The sequence below is a fragment of the Thunnus thynnus genome, chromosome 11, assembly GCF_963924715.1.
Source record: "Thunnus thynnus chromosome 11, fThuThy2.1, whole genome shotgun sequence".
Classification (NCBI taxonomy): domain Eukaryota; kingdom Metazoa; phylum Chordata; class Actinopteri; order Scombriformes; family Scombridae; genus Thunnus; species Thunnus thynnus.
The window spans coordinates 27,605,614-27,628,006 of record NC_089527.1 but is presented as its reverse complement, the minus strand read 5'-3'; the positions used below and the strand labels follow the sequence as shown (position 1 = coordinate 27,628,006).

The 22,393-nt window shown below is 40.3% G+C and overlaps 1 protein-coding gene across 4 annotated transcripts in view; it reads left to right on the top strand.

The window, feature by feature from the left end:
- The window catches only part of kalrna (kalirin RhoGEF kinase a), a 156,695-nt gene extending 135,880 nt beyond the window's left edge, over positions 1-20,815 (top strand). The window contains exons 51-68 of one of the 4 annotated variants that reach the window (XM_067604265.1): positions 44-94; positions 314-391; positions 577-762; positions 1,030-1,201; positions 2,580-2,800; positions 4,642-4,925; positions 8,264-8,426; positions 11,093-11,155; positions 11,448-11,475; positions 12,815-12,977; positions 13,115-13,236; positions 13,417-13,548; positions 13,695-13,856; positions 14,260-14,338; positions 14,487-14,538; positions 15,056-15,204; positions 15,730-15,868; positions 16,000-20,815. In XM_067604265.1, coding sequence (XP_067460366.1) covers positions 44-94; positions 314-391; positions 577-762; positions 1,030-1,201; positions 2,580-2,800; positions 4,642-4,925; positions 8,264-8,426; positions 11,093-11,155; positions 11,448-11,475; positions 12,815-12,977; positions 13,115-13,236; positions 13,417-13,548; positions 13,695-13,856; positions 14,260-14,338; positions 14,487-14,538; positions 15,056-15,204; positions 15,730-15,868; positions 16,000-16,557 — 2,802 coding nt within the window. In that variant the 3' untranslated portion in view covers positions 16,558-20,815. The other 3 variants (XM_067604262.1, XM_067604264.1, XM_067604263.1) reach the window with 3 other exon arrangements.
- The last annotated feature ends 1,578 nt before the right edge of the window (positions 20,816-22,393 follow it).

The following is a 22,393-nucleotide window of genomic DNA, read 5'->3' as shown; positions in this document are numbered from 1 at the left end:
ACAGTGTGTTGAGTGTTAATGCTGAACTCGTGTTTCTCCTCAGGATTTCCTGAAGTACAGCTCCAAGGCAGGAATGGACTGTGAACAAATTGAGGTATAATCACAACTTTATATCTCTGTTTACACATGCAGTATTCACCCTGATTTTACAGCCCTGCCTGTATCCAGGATGTGTGTGGATGTTTGTTTATTACATATTGATATGAGTGTATGCCTGTTAATGCTCCAATCCAGTGTCCTCCCTGAGAGAGTGACAGGCACCTGAAATTAAAACATAACCAAGGATTTAAATCTCTCTCTCTTTCTTTTACAGAAAGCAGTAGATTTGATGTCTCAGGTTCCTAAACTGTGTAATGACATGATGAATTTAGGCCGGCTGCAGGGATACGAGGTACGTTCACTTCGTGTTCTGCTAATTAATAAGTGGTTTGCACAACTGACCAGTTAATTAATTAAAATTAATTTGAGCAGTAAGATTTGAGAAGGGGAAGGGAGACGTTTAAGAGCAGAGAGAGAAAGTAAAGACAGACTAGATGTGACACACATGAGGCATTGACCAATCACGTCTCTCTGCAGGGGAAACTGACCAGTCAGGGGAAACTGTTGCAGCAGGAAACCTTCTTTGTGACAGAGCAGGACGCCGGCGTCCTGTCACGCTCCAAAGAACGACGAGTTTTCCTCTTTGAGCAGATCGTCATCTTCAGCGAGCTGCTCAGGAAAGGATCGTCCACCCCCGGGTACCAGTTCAAGAAGAGCATCAAGGTACACAGAACGATGGTGTTTATTTTCTGCAGGATAACACTAGAGATGCACATTTTATATAATGATTTCTAATGAAAGGAATAATTGAGAGTCGCTCAGATCGACTCGATTATATTACACTGATAAAAATAAGGAAAGGCAAGACAAATATCTCGACCAACCAAAATGGCTTGGAGTATTTATCATTCAAGCATTAACACAATTAAAAAGTACAAAAAATAAAGAAATCTATAAATTGTGATCACACTAAAACTGCCCCCTCCACAGATATCCTACCTTGGTCTGGAGGAGAGTGTGGATAACGATCCCTGTAAGTTTGTCTTGTCGTGTCGTGGCTCGTCGGAGCGTTTCACCCTGCAGGCCGCCAACGTCGACATCAAACAGATCTGGGTCCGACACATTCAGGAAGTCCTGGACGCTCAAAGCAACTTCCTGTCCGGTGAGAAAACACACACGCACCCGATGTGGTCCTCTGAAGCGTGACATAATTTCTCATCCCTGAACAAGAGAGTGAAGTTTCCTCTGATCTGAATCTCTGATATTTTACTGGATCATACAGTTGAATTTCATGTTTTTGCTGTTAAAGGTTTTAGCTGTTTTTCTTTTGGCATCACTTACATTGAAAAGGTTGCTGTGCAATAGCCAGCTTCATGGATGTTGATGTTTACCATTCAACATCACCTTTGCTGCATGCAGCTGAGTTGCACATAATCGTGATGTAACTTTGATGGGAAAAACAAAGGCAGTGTTCACTGTGAGCTATTTTGGCAGGATTTAAGTCTCTGCAAGTACATTTGAATAGAGTATTGAAAAGACAATAGGCAAATACATTTAAATCAACAACATCACTGCATTCAAAACAGATCAGAAGTTACATAATGTACTAAAAACATGCAAAAACATTGTTATCTCTACAGCACAACAAACAGGATCCAAAACACTCATTTTGGTAATTTGGTTTGCAGCCAGTTGATATCAGTCATAAAAACAAAAAAATAACATGGGACAAACACACAATACAGTAAAACACAAACCAGAAAACAGACACAATTTATGTCTTCCTTCCAGGGGAGAATCTCCTCGCAAGCCAGCCTGCTTGAAATATACAACAAGTATGGCAAGAGTTCAACTGGCCTACAGCCACCGAAACAAAGGATGATTTAGTCCTTTTAGTCCTTACAACTGGTACCCTAAAATGACGACCAGATGGAAGTAACTCCAACTCCCTGAACAAAGAATGATCTTGGCAAACCAGAACAGCCTCAGCCTTACTAAGAACATGCTTATTATAGATGTCAGAAAGCTGAACCAGGCACACTCCAGTAATTTTACTGGACAGTTTGACAAGATTACTGAATCTATTTTTGTTGGACAGGCTGAGGTTCCCACACCACACCACGATGCAAAAAGATAAAACAGATGGAATGAAACTGCAATAAAACATCATGGACGGTCATCATGGATCCACAAACATTAAAAGAGTCAATTTTCCTAAGAAAATAAAGACTTTGAGCTTTCCTATAAACAAAATCAACATGCGATTCAAAGCACAGTTTGCTATCAATAACTGTCCCGAGATATATGTAATTATATACCAGGCTCCAAGGGGAGGATTTCCTGAAATCTACAATCATGTCCCTAGTTTTGTTAACATTAAGATAAAGGAATGATTGATGACAACATGATACAAAGTCTATACTTAACTCTAGCACCTTGAGCTTGTTCCTGCTCCTGTGAAGCAGGAACAAGGCAAAGGTTGAAATCACTGTATCATCAGCAAATTTGACAATACGCCAATTGTGCATGTGTGAATGTAGCGCTCCAGTCTCCCATTGAGTACCAGAAAGAGAAGGGCGGAGGAGGAGGCAGCAGCTCCTCCCTGACCAGGGACCGCTCGACCTCCGGAAACCGGCCCTCTACATCGTCTCACAGCCGGCCCTCCTCAGCGGTCGGGCTCGGAGACAAGGAGACAGAGAGAGGGAGGAGCCAGATGAAAGTCTCTACCTCCAACGGCGGGTCATCATGCTTCGACTCCAGGGTGAGTTCTTGCAAACTCACAGACACGCTGGCAAAAAGTATTTATGGTTGTTGGATTTACATAGGAATTGGCTTGTTTTTTTGTCATAAATTTCTGTTTTGATTAGTCTGTCAAACGTTGGACAGCTTTGACAGAGTTGCCTTTGACTGATGAGACAGATGAGAGTCTTTCCTTCACTCCAGACCTTTTACTCTGTGGACCTGTTCTGTTTGGCATGCAGTATATTTAAGAAATGTGTTCTTCTTTTGTGTCTTGTCAAGGTTTCATATCATGGTGTGTGAATCTCACTGCTGACAGTTTTTTAAAATAAAACATCTTTAACATCAGTTTCTTAACTGAAAAGAAATATTAGAACATCTCCAGTAGAATGCCATGTTGTAACTCCCCGCATATAATAAATATGATCCCAATAAAGTATTATAAAGACCATTACTCATAGACCTCAGACTGCAGCAGACAGTGAACTAGAGCATGAAGAACACTTCTCCTCTGTTTTGTCTGTTGGGAGTCTGGTACCTGTTCCTAAAAGCCAAGGTTAAAATCTGGGCTACTGCAGGTGGACAGCAGCACACTGTGTTGATTTATATATATATATACCTACCAAGCTGTTCTCTGTGTGGCCTACTTTGACTGAGCACCTTTTGCTTTTGCAGCTTTGCTCATGTTGTACTTTACGACCTGCCAAGCTCTACGTCAAAGCACCTTCACCCTCAGCTTAGGAGAAAGGTTCCTGAAAACAAGACTTTGAGTGTTCTAGTTATGAGCTTTTAAAAAATACTCTCATTTAAAAATAGGCCAAAAGACTAAAGTCTTAAAGGCTACACAGTTTGAAAACCTTTTAAACTGCCTACTTTCCATTTTACACCTAGTGGCTCCAAACCCTGAAGATAGTTTTTCTTTTATTTTCTGTGGTTTTGAGAGATGTGCAGCTGAAATTTGCTTTTATCCCAGTACAATGTAGGTACAGTAGAAAATGGTTTCCGGTGACAAATGTTGACAGCAAGGTCTGTGGATTATCCAGAGTAACCACGACACTATCTGGAAAGATATGTTGCTGAGTTTTGAACTTCATTTATCTACATTATATTGCGCAGGAGTTAGAAAACTCAGCTGCAAATCTCAATACCTCTCTGACGTGTAGTGGCCTGCCATTGGAAATGAATAATGACTTTTTTTCCCTTATTTTGTAGTTAGTAGCAGAAGTTAACACCCACCTGCAGTTTTTTGTTTAGGAAGGGGGTTGTTTTTCCCTAACCAATCTGTACTGACTGACGTATCGGTAGAAGTTGCTGAGCTGTAAATCATAAAAATTGGCATGGGGATCAAAGAAATATGCAGATGGTGGCATTTTTGTGGCAAATTTTGCTCCACCTACGAAGCTCTGATTGGTTATTTGTTTTTCCAACCAAGGAAACAGCCTTCAAATGAGCACCAGAGTTTCAGTTGTCATTGCAAATGAATGAAATTACAGATTTTCTGTAGTAGCAGAGTCGATCGCCTGGTTAGACTTTGAGTTGTTGCACTCTTTAACTAAACAGATGGCTGACATTCCGCACTATCATTGTTCATCCTCCTCCTCCTCCTCCTCCTCCTCCTCTTCCTCGATCCTCCCTCTGCTCCCTCTCAGGTTGGGGTCAGCCGCAACAGCATCACAGCCAGGAGGACTGTTATCCAACCCACATAAACACACCTTAACGTTGTCCTCATCCTCTTTTCCTCATTCCTTTCCATTTTTCCTTTGGTCTCCTCCTGCTCTCTGTCCTTGTCTTGATTTCCCTCCCCTTTGCGTGTTCTCCTCTGCTCCGCTGCTCCGCCATCCTCTGCTTTCCTCTGCTCCTCAGGACAGCGAAGGCGGCTGTAACGGCGTCTCCTCCACCATGTTGGTCACTCAGGACTACTCGGCGCTCAAAGAGAACGAGATCTGCGTCAGTCAGGGGGAGACCGTCCAAATCCTGGCCACCAATCAGCAGAACATGTACCTTGTTTACCGGTCAGCCAACAGCCAATCGCCTGCTGCTGAAGGCTGGGTGCCGGGACATGTCTTGGGCCCGCCCACAAAGTCCATAAAAGACTCTTCTTCTACTTCCTCCTTCTCAGCGGCGGTGGCCGATGCCAACAACATCAAGTAAGTCCCCCACCCACCCAGCACTTCTTTACCCGCAGACAGACGCACTTCTTGGTCAGGCTCGAAACCAAGCACTTGGATTGGATGAGAGACATTGAGGTGACAAAGCTCTGTCAACCCATTTTTGTTCGTTTTTTTTTTTTTTTTTTACAGGTCCCATCCCTAATCTCCCAACTCCTTGTCCCCTCATGTCCGTTCCCCCCTCCTCCTCCTCCTCCTCCTCCTCCTCGTCTCCCTCTTCCCCTTAAAAACGAACTGTTGGACCTCACATGAGACTTTTTTTGTGGTATTTAAACTCCTGACTTACCCTTGTTGCTCCTTGGAGGTAAAAGGTACAGAACTGGTCTCTTACTGTCCATCAAGCTGCTGCAGTGACAGTTTTATTTCTGAGCCATTGTCACTTGACGGCTCTGTGGCAACTACATGAAAATGGATTTCAGGCCCGCGACCGAACTAAAACACACATACACACACACACACACAGATCATTTTCCATGTAAACAAGTACTGAGGAGTTATCCTGCAGAGATAGACTGGATATAAAATCTTGTAACTTGTAACTGACTCTGGAAACCAGAGAGAGAACCGTTCATGTGGAGCTAAAACCGGACTCTTATTTCAGTTCCTAACACCCTGCTTTTTCTTTTTTTTTCTTTTCTTTTCTTTTCTTTTTTTTTTTCTTTTTTTTTTACTGTTTTTGGAAAGAAAAAAAAAAACTCAGCTGGGGCATTCAGGTGGACTCAGCCCCATTCTCTGCAGAGGAGAAGATTTATTTTGTTGTCTGTGGCAATCTATACAGATTTGTGTTTATCCCTCTTGTTGTTGTTGTTGTTGTTTTTCTGCCTTGTTAATTATTATTTTATTTTATGGACAAAGTTGGATTTTTTCCTCCTTCATGTTGATTTTGTTTATTATGTCGGCAGTTCACTGTACAAAGTTAATTTTGGTTTTTCAACTGAGGCTCTAGCACATTCCTGTTAAAAAAAAAAATCCCTTTTGCACTATTTAAGATGAGAAAAAATATGAATGAAGTCAGGCTGTGCAATATGTTTCATTTAATGGCAACGGTCATCATTGTACTGTTGGTAGTCTAATAATAATGATTTTAAATGTATTTTAAATATGTAAAATAAACCTTTTGGACTTGAGCATGAGTTAGCAAAGCGACGTAAAGGTGAAGTTGTTTTGTTCTGCGTTAGGATGAAGGTGATTGACAGTTTGTAGTTTTTAATATTTGTAAATAAACTACAACGGTAAACGTAAAACTGAGCAGTCTGCCTACTTCTGTGTGCACTGTCATACCATTAGAATGTCTCTGAGATGGAAGATAGATTAAGGAGTGAACAATGTTGACTTAGAATGGAGAAGATGACACAAACATGAAATAAACAATGAGTTAGTTTATATTTATGAGGTTATATTATATCTACAGATCAGTCTCCTTAATGAGTGAGAGTGAAAAGATAAAGCAGTGTTTCATTACATAAGAGTTTAAGTCTAGAAAACATCAAACAGCACTTGAGGCTCTCTGTCAAACACAAAATCGACAGGTATTAAACAGTTTTCTACACCTTTTCCCTGTATGATTCATTTCAGCTTTTTGTACCTGTTGTTTTATTGTAGTGACATTTATTTTGATGTTTGTTTTAAGTTTTTACTAACCTCAACGGTTTGGGACTCCACAGATGTCAGGATTATGAAGTACAATTTAATGAATTAAAGTGGGAAGATGGTTCAATAAAAATGGAAATAACTGTTTTTTGGTTTAAATTTTTGCAAAAGAAAGATACGTCTTTAATGCTGTCTTTCCAAAGTGAGGGAGGTAAAAATGAACATCCTCTCAAAGTGTACTTGAAAGTTTTCTAGGCTTGTCAACTGACCTTACAAAAGTGTTGATGGCAAAGGAAATATATAGTAATAAGAGTAATATATTATTTCATAACTTTCATTAGTAACAATTAATTAACATAAAATTGTTATTAGTCTACAGGAAACACAAGTGTGTAGAACTGCTGGTGTGATTCTTTGAAAATGTAAGATTAACCGTGTTGTCTGTGGTTGTGTTAGAGGAAGGTACAGTATGTTACTGTTTGTCTCATGTTTTTTGTCTCTCTCTCTTCCAGTCAATCTTACTTTATTTCTATCTCAATAAAGTCAGACCAGTGTCGATCTGTCACTCTGTCCTTCCTCTGCTGTATCTTGATGGACCAGATGAGTCTGGCTGCAGCTTCAGGCAACAATGTCAGGACCCGCTACAACATGACACAAGGCGACAGAGACATTTAGATCATACTGACAAACATCATAGAAATGACAGAGGAAACTATGAAGGCCATGCACTGATTACAAGGAGTGACAATGAAAGTGTATAATGTACACTATACAATGTACAATTCATTCTTAATGGTATGGAAGCCCATTTCTGTCCCCTAAAGAAAAGGAAAGGAAAATCTACCACAAAGTTTTGTCTTTCATTACTAAGTATTATCTCATAATTATGAGACACATATTAACTTATGAGATAATAATTTCTCATAATGATAAGATAATAAAGTTTCTAATGATTATCGAATGTGAATGTTATTATGTATCACACAATTATAGTAAAGTGGGCTTCCATGCAAACAAGAATGAATGGTACGTTATAGTGTACATCAGGAAATAATGTTTCTCATAATTATCAGATAATATCACATTTTTTAATTAATAACATGAGATAAAAAAACAATAAATATTTAAGTTTGGTTTTACACCTGGTGGCTGAAATGGGATCCCATATCTCTGTAATATGGCTCACAGTAAATGGCTTCACCACTACTAGCACTTGATAGTTAGCAGAGCTTGGGGATGTTGTATCCCTTTGAGTAGCTTTGATGAACTGACTCTAACAGTACCTTCCTGTACCATTTCTGGTAGCATTTTAGCGTGCTGTGCTACTTTTTTGGTGAGATAACATCTGTCAGTCTAGGTTTTTGAGAAACTGATTTTATTTTATAGCATGTCCCCATGCTAATGATAGCACACTGATGTTTTTGTAAATAGAAAAATAATGTTAAAAAAGATCTTAACAGTTAAAGATTTAAGAATGTAAGTATTGAGCTCCAATGTCTATGAATATTTGACACTAAGCCTTGTATCTAGATGGAAACAAAGCTGTACAGCAGTTCACTGTTTGACAAATTAGCAAATAACCACTAGATGGCGTAAGTATGTTAACAGCGGGTCCTGGGAAAGTAGCGCCCTGACAGCCATGTTGCCTCTGCAGCCAGAACAAGCTGGACACCTCTGAGCCTCTCTCTGATTGGATGGTTGATGTTTCTCGTTCCTGTATCGTACAGGAAGTCTATGTCATGGAACACGCTGCGTGCCAGGAAGCGCGCTGAAGCCAAGGAGGTCTCCATGGTGGGGGTCAGAGGTCAGGAAAATGGCCTCCTCCGTAAGCCAAAAGAAAGCACGCCCCCTCCCCCGCTTACCTCCCCTGCCCCCGGGGCGAAGGGCAAAGTGAGTAAAGCAGGCCGACGGCGTACGCTGGTGATGTGTGTGCCGAAACCCCTCACCTGCCTTCCCTCGCCCCACTTAGTTTTTTTTTTTTTCCTAACCTGTGTGTGCGCGCATGTGTGTGTGCATACCCATAAATACACACTGTAGTTTCTGTGTGTCAGCAGTGGTTCTCAACCTGCCTCAGGCAGGAAGTGAGACATTTTCTAACAGTGCTAGGAATGCTACATTTCTCTCAAGGTTTAGGAAAACAATTAAAAGTTCCTGTGTTTAGATACACGTTCCTTGAGATGGACAAATGTACCCGATCACACCAGACAGACAAAATTCATGTGCATGTCTTTGTAAAGTAAGCGGTCGTGGAAGCTTGGTAACTTTATGACTTCTTGTACAGCAAGTTAGTGAGCTACAATAGCTGGCAAGCTAACTGGTAACATGCTAGCACTAGCCAGCCATAATAACCTGCCAAGCTAGCTGGCTAGTACATTTGCAAGTTCACACAGTTTTTTAACAACACATATATCTAATGTTGACGTCTGTGTCAAGGCTGCAGACTATGCCTCTTTTGTGGAGAAGTTCTCTGGCAGATTAGGGATATATGTGCCAACTTCCTCCATTTTGGAGTCTCCCTTCACTCAAGACAGCACTGTCATCTGATGGTTTTCAGTTGGTTGACAGCGTAAATTTTCATATCAATGTTGAACTCAACACAAAGGCAGTGCTCGCATTTTGCATTTACCTCTGCCCTAAATGAACTACTAATTATGGAAACAAAAATGACATTCCAACATGTAAAGATCTTAGACGGTTGAGAACCACTGAAGTTTTTTAAATCTTGTTTTTTTTACCCCCAAACCCTTGAATGCACTGATTGAAAATAAACTTTTATTTCTTTTTTGTCTTGTTTGATTTATTTCTCTGTCCCCGTGCATGGATAGAGGTAGAATTTACGTAGTGACTGGCTGATTTTTAATTTTGTTTTGTTTTGACGTTACTCTGTTAACCGGTTTACTGTAGTGGACTAACATGGAAATCAGCACGAAAGTGTTTGGTATGCAAAATGTCACCAAATAACACAGAGTGGAAAGATGTGTATCCTAAAAATAAAGACAATGCCTCTGTTATCTTTGCAGCAAAGGTCAAAGCTCTCTGCATGCACTGAAAACACATTTAGGTTACAGGAAATTTGGACTTGTTTCAACACCAATAGGCCTTTGTCAAGTGAGACATTTTGACACGCCACAGTAGGAAAAACTCAGGTGTAAATAATAAAATGAAAAATGGTTAAATTTAGCAGCTTCAGTTTCAGGGTTCCTGGTGTTGTGCATGCTGGCTCACTGTCACACTGTCATGGTTCACTGGGACACTTGATGTTGTTAGTAACATCTGTGCTCTTCCTACTATGACAAGTTAAAATGTCTGCTGTGAAAAAGGCCTGAAAGTCAAAAGGGTCACAAGAGCTGAAACAACTTGATGAACTTCATCTGCAGACTTGAAAAGAAGGATCTCTGCTGCAGACAGGGCTTTTATTTCTAAGCTCACCAAGAAGCATAGATAAACCACTTTTGACTTCCCACCATAAACAAATACAGCATACATTGCATCCAAATGCATCTTGTGAATGGGTTGTATTGAGTTAAACAGTAATTATTTCTGAATAGCAACTATCCTGCCTCAAAGGGATTGTCCACACTTTGTCTACAATTGTCAACATCAATCATAAGTCTGTTGACAATCAAAAACCACACATCCTTTTAAGCCGAGACATCTTTGTTATGGAAGATTAACTTTTGAAATTTTGACGATTAAAATTGGCTTTTCAGAACTCTTGTGGAAAAGCTTGACTGACTTTTTTAAAATAAATATTTTGGGATTTTCTCCATCACTTAAATGAAGTCAAAACATTCTTGGAGCCAGCTTTTAGTAGCCAAGACAGGAACTGCAGCTGGAAGCTCCTTCATTGACTTCACCACTCAGGAGTGGTTGGCTGCTGCTTAATAGAGTGTGAAATAGGTCATTTAACCTACAATAAGAGGGAACAATAGATAGAGGGGACAAGGAAGCAGCAATGTAAAGCTGAATAGTAAAACAAAAAAAAAAAACTAACCACAACTGAGTGCTATAAAGCTATAAGGCTGGTGTTATTTTATTTTTTTCTTACTGTCCACAAATCTTATGAAAAGACCAAAACCCAGACAGCTCTCAGGTGAGTATGAGTCCCACAAACAGGATTCTCTGTGGACAAGACAAGTTCTTCAGTGCTGTTCCACATTAATACCTAAAGGTTCTTCCAGACACCTGCTGTTAATAAACATACACATCTCTAATATTCTCCTCAACCCCCTCACCTCTTCTTCTTCTTCTTCATTTCTCTCTTCATCTCCACATCTCCCGTTTCCTCTGCTCTCTCCCCTCTATACCTTCCTCTTTTTGAGCCTCATCCACCACCCACTCTCCTCCCCCATCTTTCTTATTTCCTCCTCCACATTTTTTCTCCTTTTTTTTCTTACTTTCTTGCTTTCCTTTCTTTTACAATCCTCCCACTCACTCCACTCATTTCCCAATCTATCATTTCTCTTCTCCACTGCCTGAACCCCACCTCCCTTTTCTACATCACGCCTCCATCTTTTTTCTCTTCCTCCTTGTCTTCCTCCTCCATTCTCCGCCAGGAGGTTCACACTTCAGATGAGTCAGACTGTGATGATGACCTCGACCCAAAGACAGGCATGGAGGTACAAATGCACATACACACATGCACAAGTTTTTGATTCAAAAGACTTGTGATTTGACTGTGAAGACATGTTGCTGGGAGTTGATGTGTCAAAAAGCAGATGATTTTCATTAATCTATGTTAAGATGAAATGACACTGGAGTGTCAGTGGCAAATTGCAGAAAATAAAAATAATGAGAACAGAAAAGAGGATGCTGAACAATACTGAATGAATATCTGAATATAGTGTTTCTTCCAGTGGCTTTTACTATTATCAACTGAAACCTTAACCTTTGACCTCGTCTGTGTTCCAGCTTCTCAACCCAAACTTCATCCAGGAAGGTAAGAGACACATACAGAACCAAATGATTTCTACTACTACAACTCTCTAAACTATGTGGTTGAGGTTGGGCTCATTTACTGTAGTTTTCTACGGTCGCAGTAACACCAACTATATTAAATGTCACCTGCCTGTATGGATTGAGGAATGAATAAAGGGACAAACACTATTGAACTGTGTTGGACTCCGAGGCCACAAAGAACATTTATAATGTCTGAATCCATAGGTTGCTCCACTGGGTTCCTTAAATCTTTAATACCAGGGTCATTTTTGGCATTTCTGCAAGACAATGTTCAACAACAACATTTTTGAATGTTTACCGCTAATGTCTTTTGTTTTTATTTCTTATACCTATAATATCTACTTTTGGACACTACTAAATGACACTTGTCCAAAGACAGCCATAAGTACACATTCTTGCTACATTATGACAGACTTGTGATGACTGACACACAAGAATCACAGCCAGTTGCCCTTTGAGGACAAATGAAAGTGATTAATTGATTTACAATTAGACTAGTCTGATTCGGGAAGCTGGCGTTGGCCCAAATGTGACTATCCAGAGCTGATTCTTAGCCATAGTCCACAACCCCAACCCATCTAGCTGAATCCGGCAACAATGGACCAGAGAAGGCTCACATTTGATCCCTCTGGTACCAGAACACAGCTGGGTTTGCCAACACTATGCTGGAATCTGGTCTGAGTTGGCTGGGAATGAATGACATCCTGTTCACAAACCAGACACTTTGTGTTCACCAGCCCCCGGCATAGTCACATGGCTCAATAAAAGTATTTTATTTGACATGTGTTTAGACATGAAAGTACTCTGTTTTGAATAGTAATTTGTTTCGACAAGAGTTTTTTTACATTTACATCTCCTTCATGAGAAATCAGAGAAATTCAGAGTCTATGAATATACAAAAGTTTAACTGCTTGACACAAGATGTCTCCTTCCTCACTGTAAAAGTCCATCCTCAGTGTATGTGCACTGGAGCCTTCAGGTTTTCACATCAATACGGTGCCACGATCAGTTCCAAACTAGTTGTGATGTCACAAATCACACTCGAAGACACAGGTCTTAAACTCAGATTTAAGGACAGAGAAGGCAGAGAAACTTTCCCCCTTCAGCTGATGAACGTGAAAACAAACTCTGCACATCCACCATTTTCTGCACAGTGAAGCTCAGACGTCCAAGTGAAGTAACAATAAGCAGAATACATTATTGAGTAGAGGGGGGGCTTTAATAAATTAAGGGACATACAGCAGATTTTTGAAATAATAAGTTCAAATTGGAATAAGAGCTGAGGAGACAGTAGTTTATGATGTGTTTCCTGTGTGCAGTGGCTCCAGAGTTCCTGGTCCCTCTGTCAGACGTGGTGTGTGCATTCGGGGAGACGGTGGTTCTCTGCTGTAAAGTCTGTGGTCGACCTAAACCCTCCGTCACTCTTAAGGGCCCCGACCAGAACCCAGTGACCAGCAACAGCCGCTTCACCATAGATATCAGGTAACATCTGTGTACTTTTTTGTTCTTTATACTGCTTGTAGTCCAGTTTTCCCAAAACTACACTGGATTGAATTTTAATTTGTTTTCCTTTTCTACACCTCCTCCTCTGTGTCCTTCCTCTTCCTCCTCTTCTCCAGGGATACGGGTGACATCTTGCTGAAGATCTGTAACCTGATGCCGCAGGATACCGGTATCTATACCTGTGTTGCCGTTAATGACCATGGCTCTGCCTCCTCCTCTGCCTCCATTAAAGTGCAAGGTAACGCACCTGGATTAAAGGAGCATTTCACTAAACTATTAACTAGGTTTAATGATGCATTTTAGTTTTTAAAACAAGTAATTATATAAAGAGTTTCTATTTTTATCATGAAACACCCTCTGTAACAGTTGCTTCGATCCTCGTTCAGTCTTTTTCTGACTGTGTGCATGCTCTTTACAGGCATCCCAGCAGCCCCTGGGAGACCGGTGGCCCAGGAAGCAAGCAGCACAGCGGTGATGGTCCACTGGCCACCTCCAGCTTCCTCTGCTCACTGTGCTGTTAGCAGCTACACTGTGGAGTACAGACAGGAAGGTGTGTGTGTGTGTGTGTGTTAGGTGGAGGGGGCATTTGATTTGTTAAATGAACAATTAGCAGATGCTGTTTGTTTTTGCAACACATGCTCGGACTCAGACTAAAGCTTTTCTCTTTTTCATCTCCCTCCACATCTCCATCCCCAGACTCGTTGCTATGGCAGCAGGTGGCCAGCAGCAGGGAGGAGTGTGTTCAGATCGACACTCTGATTCCCGGTGGTCACTATCAGTTCAGAGTGCGAGCCTCCAACCGCTGGGGGGTCGGCCCGCCATCCGAGCCCTCCAATATGGTCACGTTGCCTAGCAGCAGTAAGCCTGCACACACACACATTTGTGTTTCCATCACTTCAGAGGACATTACGTTGACTTACATTCATTTCCTGGAGACTTAAACCTAATCCTGACCTTACCTTAACTTTAAACCAAGTCTTCACCCTTAAACTAATAATTTACATTATGGGGACTTGCTTTTTTGTCCCAAAAAGGGAGACAAGTCCCCACATGTGATTGTGTTAACAGTTTCATCTCCCCACAACATGAGGAATAACTGGCACACACACACACACACACACACGACTGGTTGGTGAACATAGTGCAGCATTTTGTAGCTGAAGGTGGCCATAAACATGACTTTAAATGTTTGATAATGTTGAGAAAGCTCATGGAATGTTGAAAATGGAAAGAGTCCAATCTTCTTCTGTCTCTCTGTCAGACTCTGGATATGATGGAACAGGAATCCACTGGAAAGAAAACTTTGATTCGACCTTCTCAGAGATCTGTGAGATTGGAAGGTAAAACATCACCTCCCGAATCACTGACTTTCAAAATAATGTCTTTCACAAGCCAGACTTGATTTTTTGCACAGATTTTGATCAGTGTGTGAGATGTGTGTGCTCTGGATTTTAATTCAGCTTCTCTATTGCTTCCTCTTTTCACCAGGGGGCGATTTTCAGTGGTGAGAAAATGTCTCAATAAGTCCACAAAGAAAGAGGTAAGATGTTACAGTTTGACTCGTTTTGACTAAACTGATGATGTTTTTTTTTTTTTTCTGTTATATCTTTTCACTGTTCAGGTTGCAGGTGAGTGTTATTGGGTTCAGAGCTGTTTCTTTGTTTTCTCTTTTAGAGATTAAAGGTTGCAATCAAGTTACTATTTGAAGTTATGAATAAAAGTGTTTTTATGTACATTAATTTGACATTTTGAGCATTTTTTTTTAAGTATGAAGTAGATTTTTATTTTCTGTATGTTAATTCAGAGTTAATTTAATTTTTATCAAATTAGTGTACAGTTAAGGTCACAGTTAAGTTAATTAAGTTTAATGTAATATAAACTGAAATTTAGGGTGTACCATGCATTGTAACATTATTTATTTGAAATTGGCATTGTAACATTATGGTAGCATATCTTTATTTTTTGTGTTGAAGTTAGTTTTGCATATTTCATTTGACAGTGGATTTTATTGCTTTATCTTTCAGTTTGATGTTAACATGTCGCTTTTTTCTGTTTAGGTTGCGGTAAAATTTGTGAGTAAGAAGATGCAGAAGAAGGAGCAGGTGGCTCATGAGGCAGATATCCTCCAACATGTGCAGAATCACCAGCTGGTGGCGCTGCTGGACACATATGAATCTCCCACATCTCTGATGCTGGTCCTGGAGCTGTAAGTCTGACTCACTGCTACACAGTAAACTTGTCTTTATTGCCCTGATCAATACTTCAAAACACTCTTGAGTTGGTGCTGGCTAGTTAATTTAGCAATGGCAGGGCTATTTCTGACATTTGGCAAAATTTATGTGCCAAAATATTATTTTCACTCCAGTGTCTTAAAAAAGTGTCCATGCTGAAATTCCAAAATAGCAGAAAAAACATTTTATGTTTGTACTGTTTCAGCAGATCTGCTTTCTACCCTGTTGTTGTATTGTTTATTGTTTACAAGCATGACACAATGTGTCTGAAGTATGCAGTTAAAATTCTCAACATTGGATCACATACCAATGAGCTACATGCAATCATATAACAATCACATGTCAGGATTATAAAGACACTTTCCTTCCAGCTGATTCATAAATGGCAACAAAGCAGCAAAGTAACATAACACCAGTTTTTACGAGTTACAGACAGCTGAGATATAATAACGCAGATAGGTAGGAAGGTGACTATATCTAAACTTCATTTTTTGTGTCAGGCTGGAGGACGGTCGTCTACTCGACTACCTGGTCGCCCACGATGAGCTGATGGAGGAGAAAATAGCATTCTTCATCAGAGAAACATTAGAGGCTCTGCAGCACCTGCATACCTGCAGAGTAGCACACCTGGACCTAAAGGTGAGAACAGATTGTCTGTGCTGTGTAAATAAAAAATGTTATTTATTGTTTATACACATTTGTCCTTTTTTACATTAGTAACAGAGAATTATTGGCCTCCGTCTGTCTCTGAATGTCTCTTTCTCGTCCAGCCTGAGAACATCATGGTGGACCTCCACTCTCCAACCCCGTGCATTAAGCTCATCGACCTTGGTGATGCCGTCCAGCTGTCCGCACATCGCCGCTATGTCCACCTGTTGCTTGGAAACCCAGAGTTTGCTGCTCCCGAGCTCATCCGTGGCACGCCAGTCTCTGTCGCGACAGACATGTGGAGTGTCGGCGTGCTTGCTTATGTCATGCTCAGTGGCGTTTCCCCGTTTCTAGATGAATCACCAGAGGAAACCTGCGTCAACATCTGCCGCCTGGACTTCTGTTTCCCGGATGAATACTTCCGCGATGTGAGCCAGGCAGCGAGGGATTTTGTGTCTTCGGTGCTCCAGCAGGATCCCAGGAAGAGGCCAAGTGCTACGTCCTGTCTGCAGCACCCATGGGTGGGTCGCGGGGGCGCTCATGGCGGGGAGTACTCCAAGACGCCTCTGGACACGACTCGGTTGGCCACGTTCATTGACCGAAGAAGACAGCTGCACGATGTTCGGCCTATCACCAATATCAAGGGGCTGGTGAGCAGCAGTATGGGAAACACACTGTGACGGAGAGGAACACTGAGTGTTTGAGCACTCAACAACAATCCAACTGTGACCACATGGCACCCACTATAACATTATGTATTTTAAGCATTTCATTATCTTATTTATTAATGTGTGAGTGGGACAAAGGATTCAGCGCCTGAATCCTGGCTGCGGTGAGAGATTGAACCACTCGGCCTTTCTGTCACCTCTAGTCCAAACCCATAAGCAGAAATATCTGAAATTCATAGCTGTACAAAATTTAATTGTCAACTAACATTTCATCTGGTCTTTGTTCCCGTAAATTGCCTAGTAAATTGCCTAAAGGAGAACCCAAAGAAATGAGCTCCAAGTAAAAAAAAAAAAAAAAAAGATCATGTAGAAAACACACTGTGAGCAGGCCTGATTGCGACACATCTGTGTATATTTGTAATGTTTATTTTTACAGTGACAGATGATATATTGGAGGTGACTGCCTGTTATGTTAATCCCAGCATTGATCTTATTTTAGCTAGTCTCTTGTGCTGAAGGCTGTTTCATGTTCACCTGAGGACACTTGAGCAGTTCTTGGATTGGCCTTTAGGTGGCCTCAGTAGCCAACTGGCCAGCAGAATAAATCCCCAACAGATTGCCACCTATGCTCAGCCAGTGTGTTTGGCTAACATAACTCAACATATTCAAAGGTGCTCAGTTATCCAGAAACAGAATAACACAAAATTGGTTTTGTTTTGCCAAACAGTGACATTTTGCCTGACCAGTGAGAGATATCATAGGGTGGGTCAGTAGCAAAAATGGTAATACACTGTGAAAAATGTACTAATAATGTGTGCAGTCATCTGATTTCATCTGAATTAATATTGTGAGGAGCTCTAGTGGAGTGTGATCAGTGTCAGATGGATATTTAGAGAAAGTGCACCTTCTTAAGCTTAGTTTAGTTAATGTTCTCATCCTGGGGTGCTTAATGAGATATGTCTTCAACCTGGGACTGTCACTGTGTGCTACTAGACTGCCTGCCACTCACTGTACTGTAGCTTCAGTGACACAGGAGGCCTTTCATTAGGAATAGTAATGTAGAGGAACAGTGTGATAGAGGATTTAAATAGAGCCACCAAGAATGTTCTATATAACATCATTCATGAAAAAGTCGTAATTTCACTTGATAACAAGGATATTCTGCTTATCATGATGTTGACCATGCAGTAATTTGTTGAGGAGGGGAAGCAAAACAAATCCTAACTGATATACTATCATTTCTCCATGTGTGTCCAAATTAACTGAACTAGAAATGATTGTTTATGGAGCATAACAGGCCGCTTATGTCACCACAGAGGATAAATGGGTTATTTCACATAATGTCAATAAGTTTTCAAACTCCACCAACATAGAAAGTTTCCACCTTTGACTTTAAACCATCAGTGAAGAACACATAGTGGACCAGATGCAGCAGCACTGAACCTTGTTTTTAATTTATTGAATGTTAATTTATTTTAGGACTTAGGCTGAGAATGAATGATGAGCTAGGAGGAGCTATATGGCATTGACTTAAATGACTAACCCAAAATGAACTAAACTGTTTTCACAGAAGCTGAACTAGACAGTAACAGTTCAGAATCTCAGTTTCTGAACTGTTACTGTCTGAATAGTGTTGTGGTGAACTCCTGGTAGCTCATGAAGATGGACAGACGTGAGCAGCACAGTGTTTACATCTCTCGACTGATCTGAACTGAACTGTGTTGGACTGAACTGTCATGAACAGTTAGCTGGACAGGTGGAGCCGGTGGCATCACTACTGTGAGGGTGAAAAAGTCACAGAGTAACCTTCTGGAGCAAACAAAGGACTGCTGGACCTTATGCAGGATTCGTCAACACAGAAAAGGCACCATGGAGACTGAAATCCTTTCTGAAGGACACAACTTATCGTTTGTTTGTATCAATGTTTACAAATACTTTGTCCAAAAAATATTGCTTAGCTAGTTTACAAAAAAAAAGTAGAATAATCAGGGAAAACCTGCATGTAAAATCACCAGGGATGGTTTAGAAATCAGGTTAGAAATCTGTCTGTTTCTAGAACAAAAACCTGTGACATTTGGTGTTAAGGTAGGAAATGAACTCCACACTGAAATGTTTCCGTTAGTGCATTTGTCTACCAGCCCCTGTGGCAAGTAACCAGCCGTAGTGTTTGGCTTGCATTCATTTGGCGTGTAAAATAGCTCATGTGGCTGCTTAGTTGGTCTTGGGTTTAGCGGCTGGCAGACAGAGGAGTCAGTTTCCTGCCCGGCTTAGTGTTTCTACTGATGAATGTAATTTCTTGTCGAATGTGTTCTGCCGTCACAAGTGCTGTCCTCTGCTTTTCACCAAATGCTTTCGCTTTCACAACGCTCCCCTCTGGCCATTTTGCATTCCTTCCAGTAAGCATTTAGTGTTAATGGTAAGCATTTACTTCCATGCAGCCTGGGATGCAGAATGGAGCAAATGTAAGCACCCCTACTGTCGACGCAACATCAAGTCAAGTCAAGTCAAGTCAAGTCAATTTTATTTGTATTGCCCAATATCACGAATCACAAATTTGCCTCAGGGGGCTTTACAGTCTGTACAGCAATACAACATCCCCTGTCCTTAGACCCTCGATTTGAATAAACGTTCACCTTTGCTGTCAAGTAAAACATCCATGCAAAACTACAAGTGTAATAGAATTTTTGGTGCAACTGTAATGACGTCAGGTACCACTGAGTGCTACTTTTATCCTCTCATCAGGGACTTTGGATTAGTGCTAACCACAGAGAAATTTGGTCAAATTTGGTCGGACATAATGTGTCTGCCTCATCTTCTAAACTAACAAAGCTGGCTGTGATTAGACTAAACTACAGCTGTCTAAAGACATTTGAGATGTTTGAAATTTCAAACTCTTAAAGGGAAAATATCATTCACCCTTCAGTTTGTAGTTTTAGGTAAGAAACAGGAAACTGAGGCTTCCTAAATACAGTTATCCAATGAACTTAGCAGCATACTCTGTACATATATCACACAGCTTTGCTTTTAACATGGTTTTGATCCTTGTAATACAAAGAGCAGCTTTGCGCTAAACTGTTAAAAATAAATATGAATAGCACTTCAACCTACGGACATTATGTATCATCAAACTAGATGTTGCTAAAAGTTGTTGACAACACTGGTGCTAAAAACAATCAGGCTGTTAGTTAAAATATGATCTATAAATGATTCATTCATTGTCATAATGAAAATGAGCATTTGTTGCAGCACAACATACTGTCAGTATTTGTATTTCATAAAAATGACAAAAGCCATGATATATCCCCTTCAATTGAATAAATCAGATATTATGAAATAAATAATCATATAAATAAATACAGACAAATTATGTAATTTAACCATGAATTTGTGAAATCAGCACAAAAACTCAGCTCAGTATTATGAAATGCTGCTTTGGTCTAAATGAGCAGACAGCCAATCATGGAGCTGTCTCTGTTTGACTTGATTTACAGATAAAGTTTGTTAGAAATTAAAAGTGGCATTGTGAAAAAGTCAGGTGTGAACAAACCCTGCTGAAATCAAATAAAAAATGAAATCACAATTCATAATATTGAGCTGCATTTTAAAAAAAATGTATTGGATTATTTCACATTTGAACGGTAATATTACATATTTTGTCTGTATTTATTCATATGATTAATTATTACATTATTCCTTATTAATTAATTTAATATTAAACACTTTTGGCCTCCATACATTGCACTGAAATGCATTTATCAGCGGGGAAAGTCCAAGCTGTGTCTTTTGAAGGGCAGCCCAGTGACCTAAAATTGGCCAGTTACTACGGCGACCATGATCATGCAGAACTGTGGAGCCAACATGGCTGCCACAGAAAAACTACAACTACTAAACTAAAAATAAAAATAAATGCTTGCAATAAAATTTTTATGATGATAATGATGATAACAACAATAAAGAGGAATGTAAGGAAGCTCGTCAACTGTCACTAACATTTCAAGTAAGATTTCACAGCTTTGGTCCCCATATGGCATGAGTACTTTATCTCTTAAGGAGCCTGAGTCCTTCATTTAAGCTTAGTTTACATTTTAACTGAAATAGTTGAGTCTGTGCTCTGCGTTATAGTATTTCAGCCTAGCACTCAGGGTCTTCATGAGGTGTAAGGTATAACCCAGCCTTAAAAACACAATCTTCTGCAATTCACCAGAATATTTAATGTATTCATTGAGGTCTGTCTTTCTGTGTCATTAAAGCTGTTAATAGTTTCCTGTTACACTGGAGTGCAACTTCTGGATTGAGATTTTTTTTTTATACTTTTTTTTATTTGATGATCGTTGTCCAAATGTTTCCCTCTGTGCCCCTCACAGCCCGTAAACTGACAATGGAAACATTAAATGATGATAATACCGTAGTAGTTTATGTAAAGTACCAGTTCTCTCTAAAGCCAGTACAGCTTCACCTGCCAGTTTGCTCCAGTTGCTCCTCAATCCTGGTTTGACCTGCACAGAGGCTGAGCCTCGGTTTTAACTCTCCAAGGAAGAGAGATGTTTTGGTCGTCTAAATTGCACGAAATCTCATTTGTGACGAGGAACGCTCCAATCAATCAGGTACTGAAAGTGAGGCAAATGAACAAACAGGACTCAGATTATGTCCTCATGTCCAGTCCAATCAACCAGTGATCCAATTGGCCCTAGAAAATCTACAGCATCCTAATTTTTAAATCTTTGCCATCAGGTATTTGGATTACAATTAGATTGGCCAACATTTCTCCTATTCAGATGTATACCTGTAACCTACACTTAATGTTAATATTGACTCTACTTCTCCTTTAGGAAGTTCTACAGGTAACTTTAATGATGTCAGTAAGACATTCACTCACTCTTTGTCTTGAGATGTAAGACTAAAGAGATATTCAGATGTTAAAACGTCTCAAGTCCCAAGTCTAGTCTAGAGAGAGATCATTAAAATGCCTCTCAGTCACTTTCTAGACATTTTCTAACGATGTCAGGCTGAACTAAGGACCCACTCTCAGCTGCTTTTTGAGCATGTAGATAATATCCCAATACTCTAGGTTTTATTACTTCGAAAATGCAAATGTAAAAACCCACCCAAGATACATTGACAACTGCAGGTTGTCATTCATAAATGCATACAACTCTTAAAGCCACAAGGTTGTTCATGTTGCCGTACATAATCAATCACAGAGTTGTCAGTGACGAAAAGACATGTGCAGCATTGAAACTGCCAGCCTGATCTTACCAAATGGCGTATGAACAACACGACAATTTCTTGTCATTTTGCGCGTTATTACTACGCATTTTAAGCTTTTCGCGTGTCATTTCACAGCGTTACATTTGAGTCACCTTGGAAGTGACGCATTTCAGATGACGTCAATATAATGTCACTTTGTTTTACCTTATGAAGTGATTTTGGCTTATTTGGAGGAGGTGGGTTGGCAGGATGTGATTGGCAAAAAGCTGCACAAGCAGCAGCAGGAGAGCATTGTTCGAGACCACTAACCGGATGTTTTTTGTGTTATGTCGGCACATTCTTAGCAGACATTTTTACCATCATGTCAGGCATTTTACTGCTGTTAAAGCGGGCATTTTTACTGTCACCCACGTCGTGACATTTTTACCACATTTTAGTATTTTGACCCAAACCATGATCTTTCCCTAACCCTAACCAAGTGGTTTTTGTGCCTAAACTCAACCAATGGCGTTAAGCTTAAAATGCATAGACATGACACGCAGATTGGTGTGTCATCTGCATGCAAAATTGGACTTTGCCGTATGCACTGCACGTTATTTGAAAGTGTGAAGTCGTGTTATTTGTACACAGATTGAAGAGA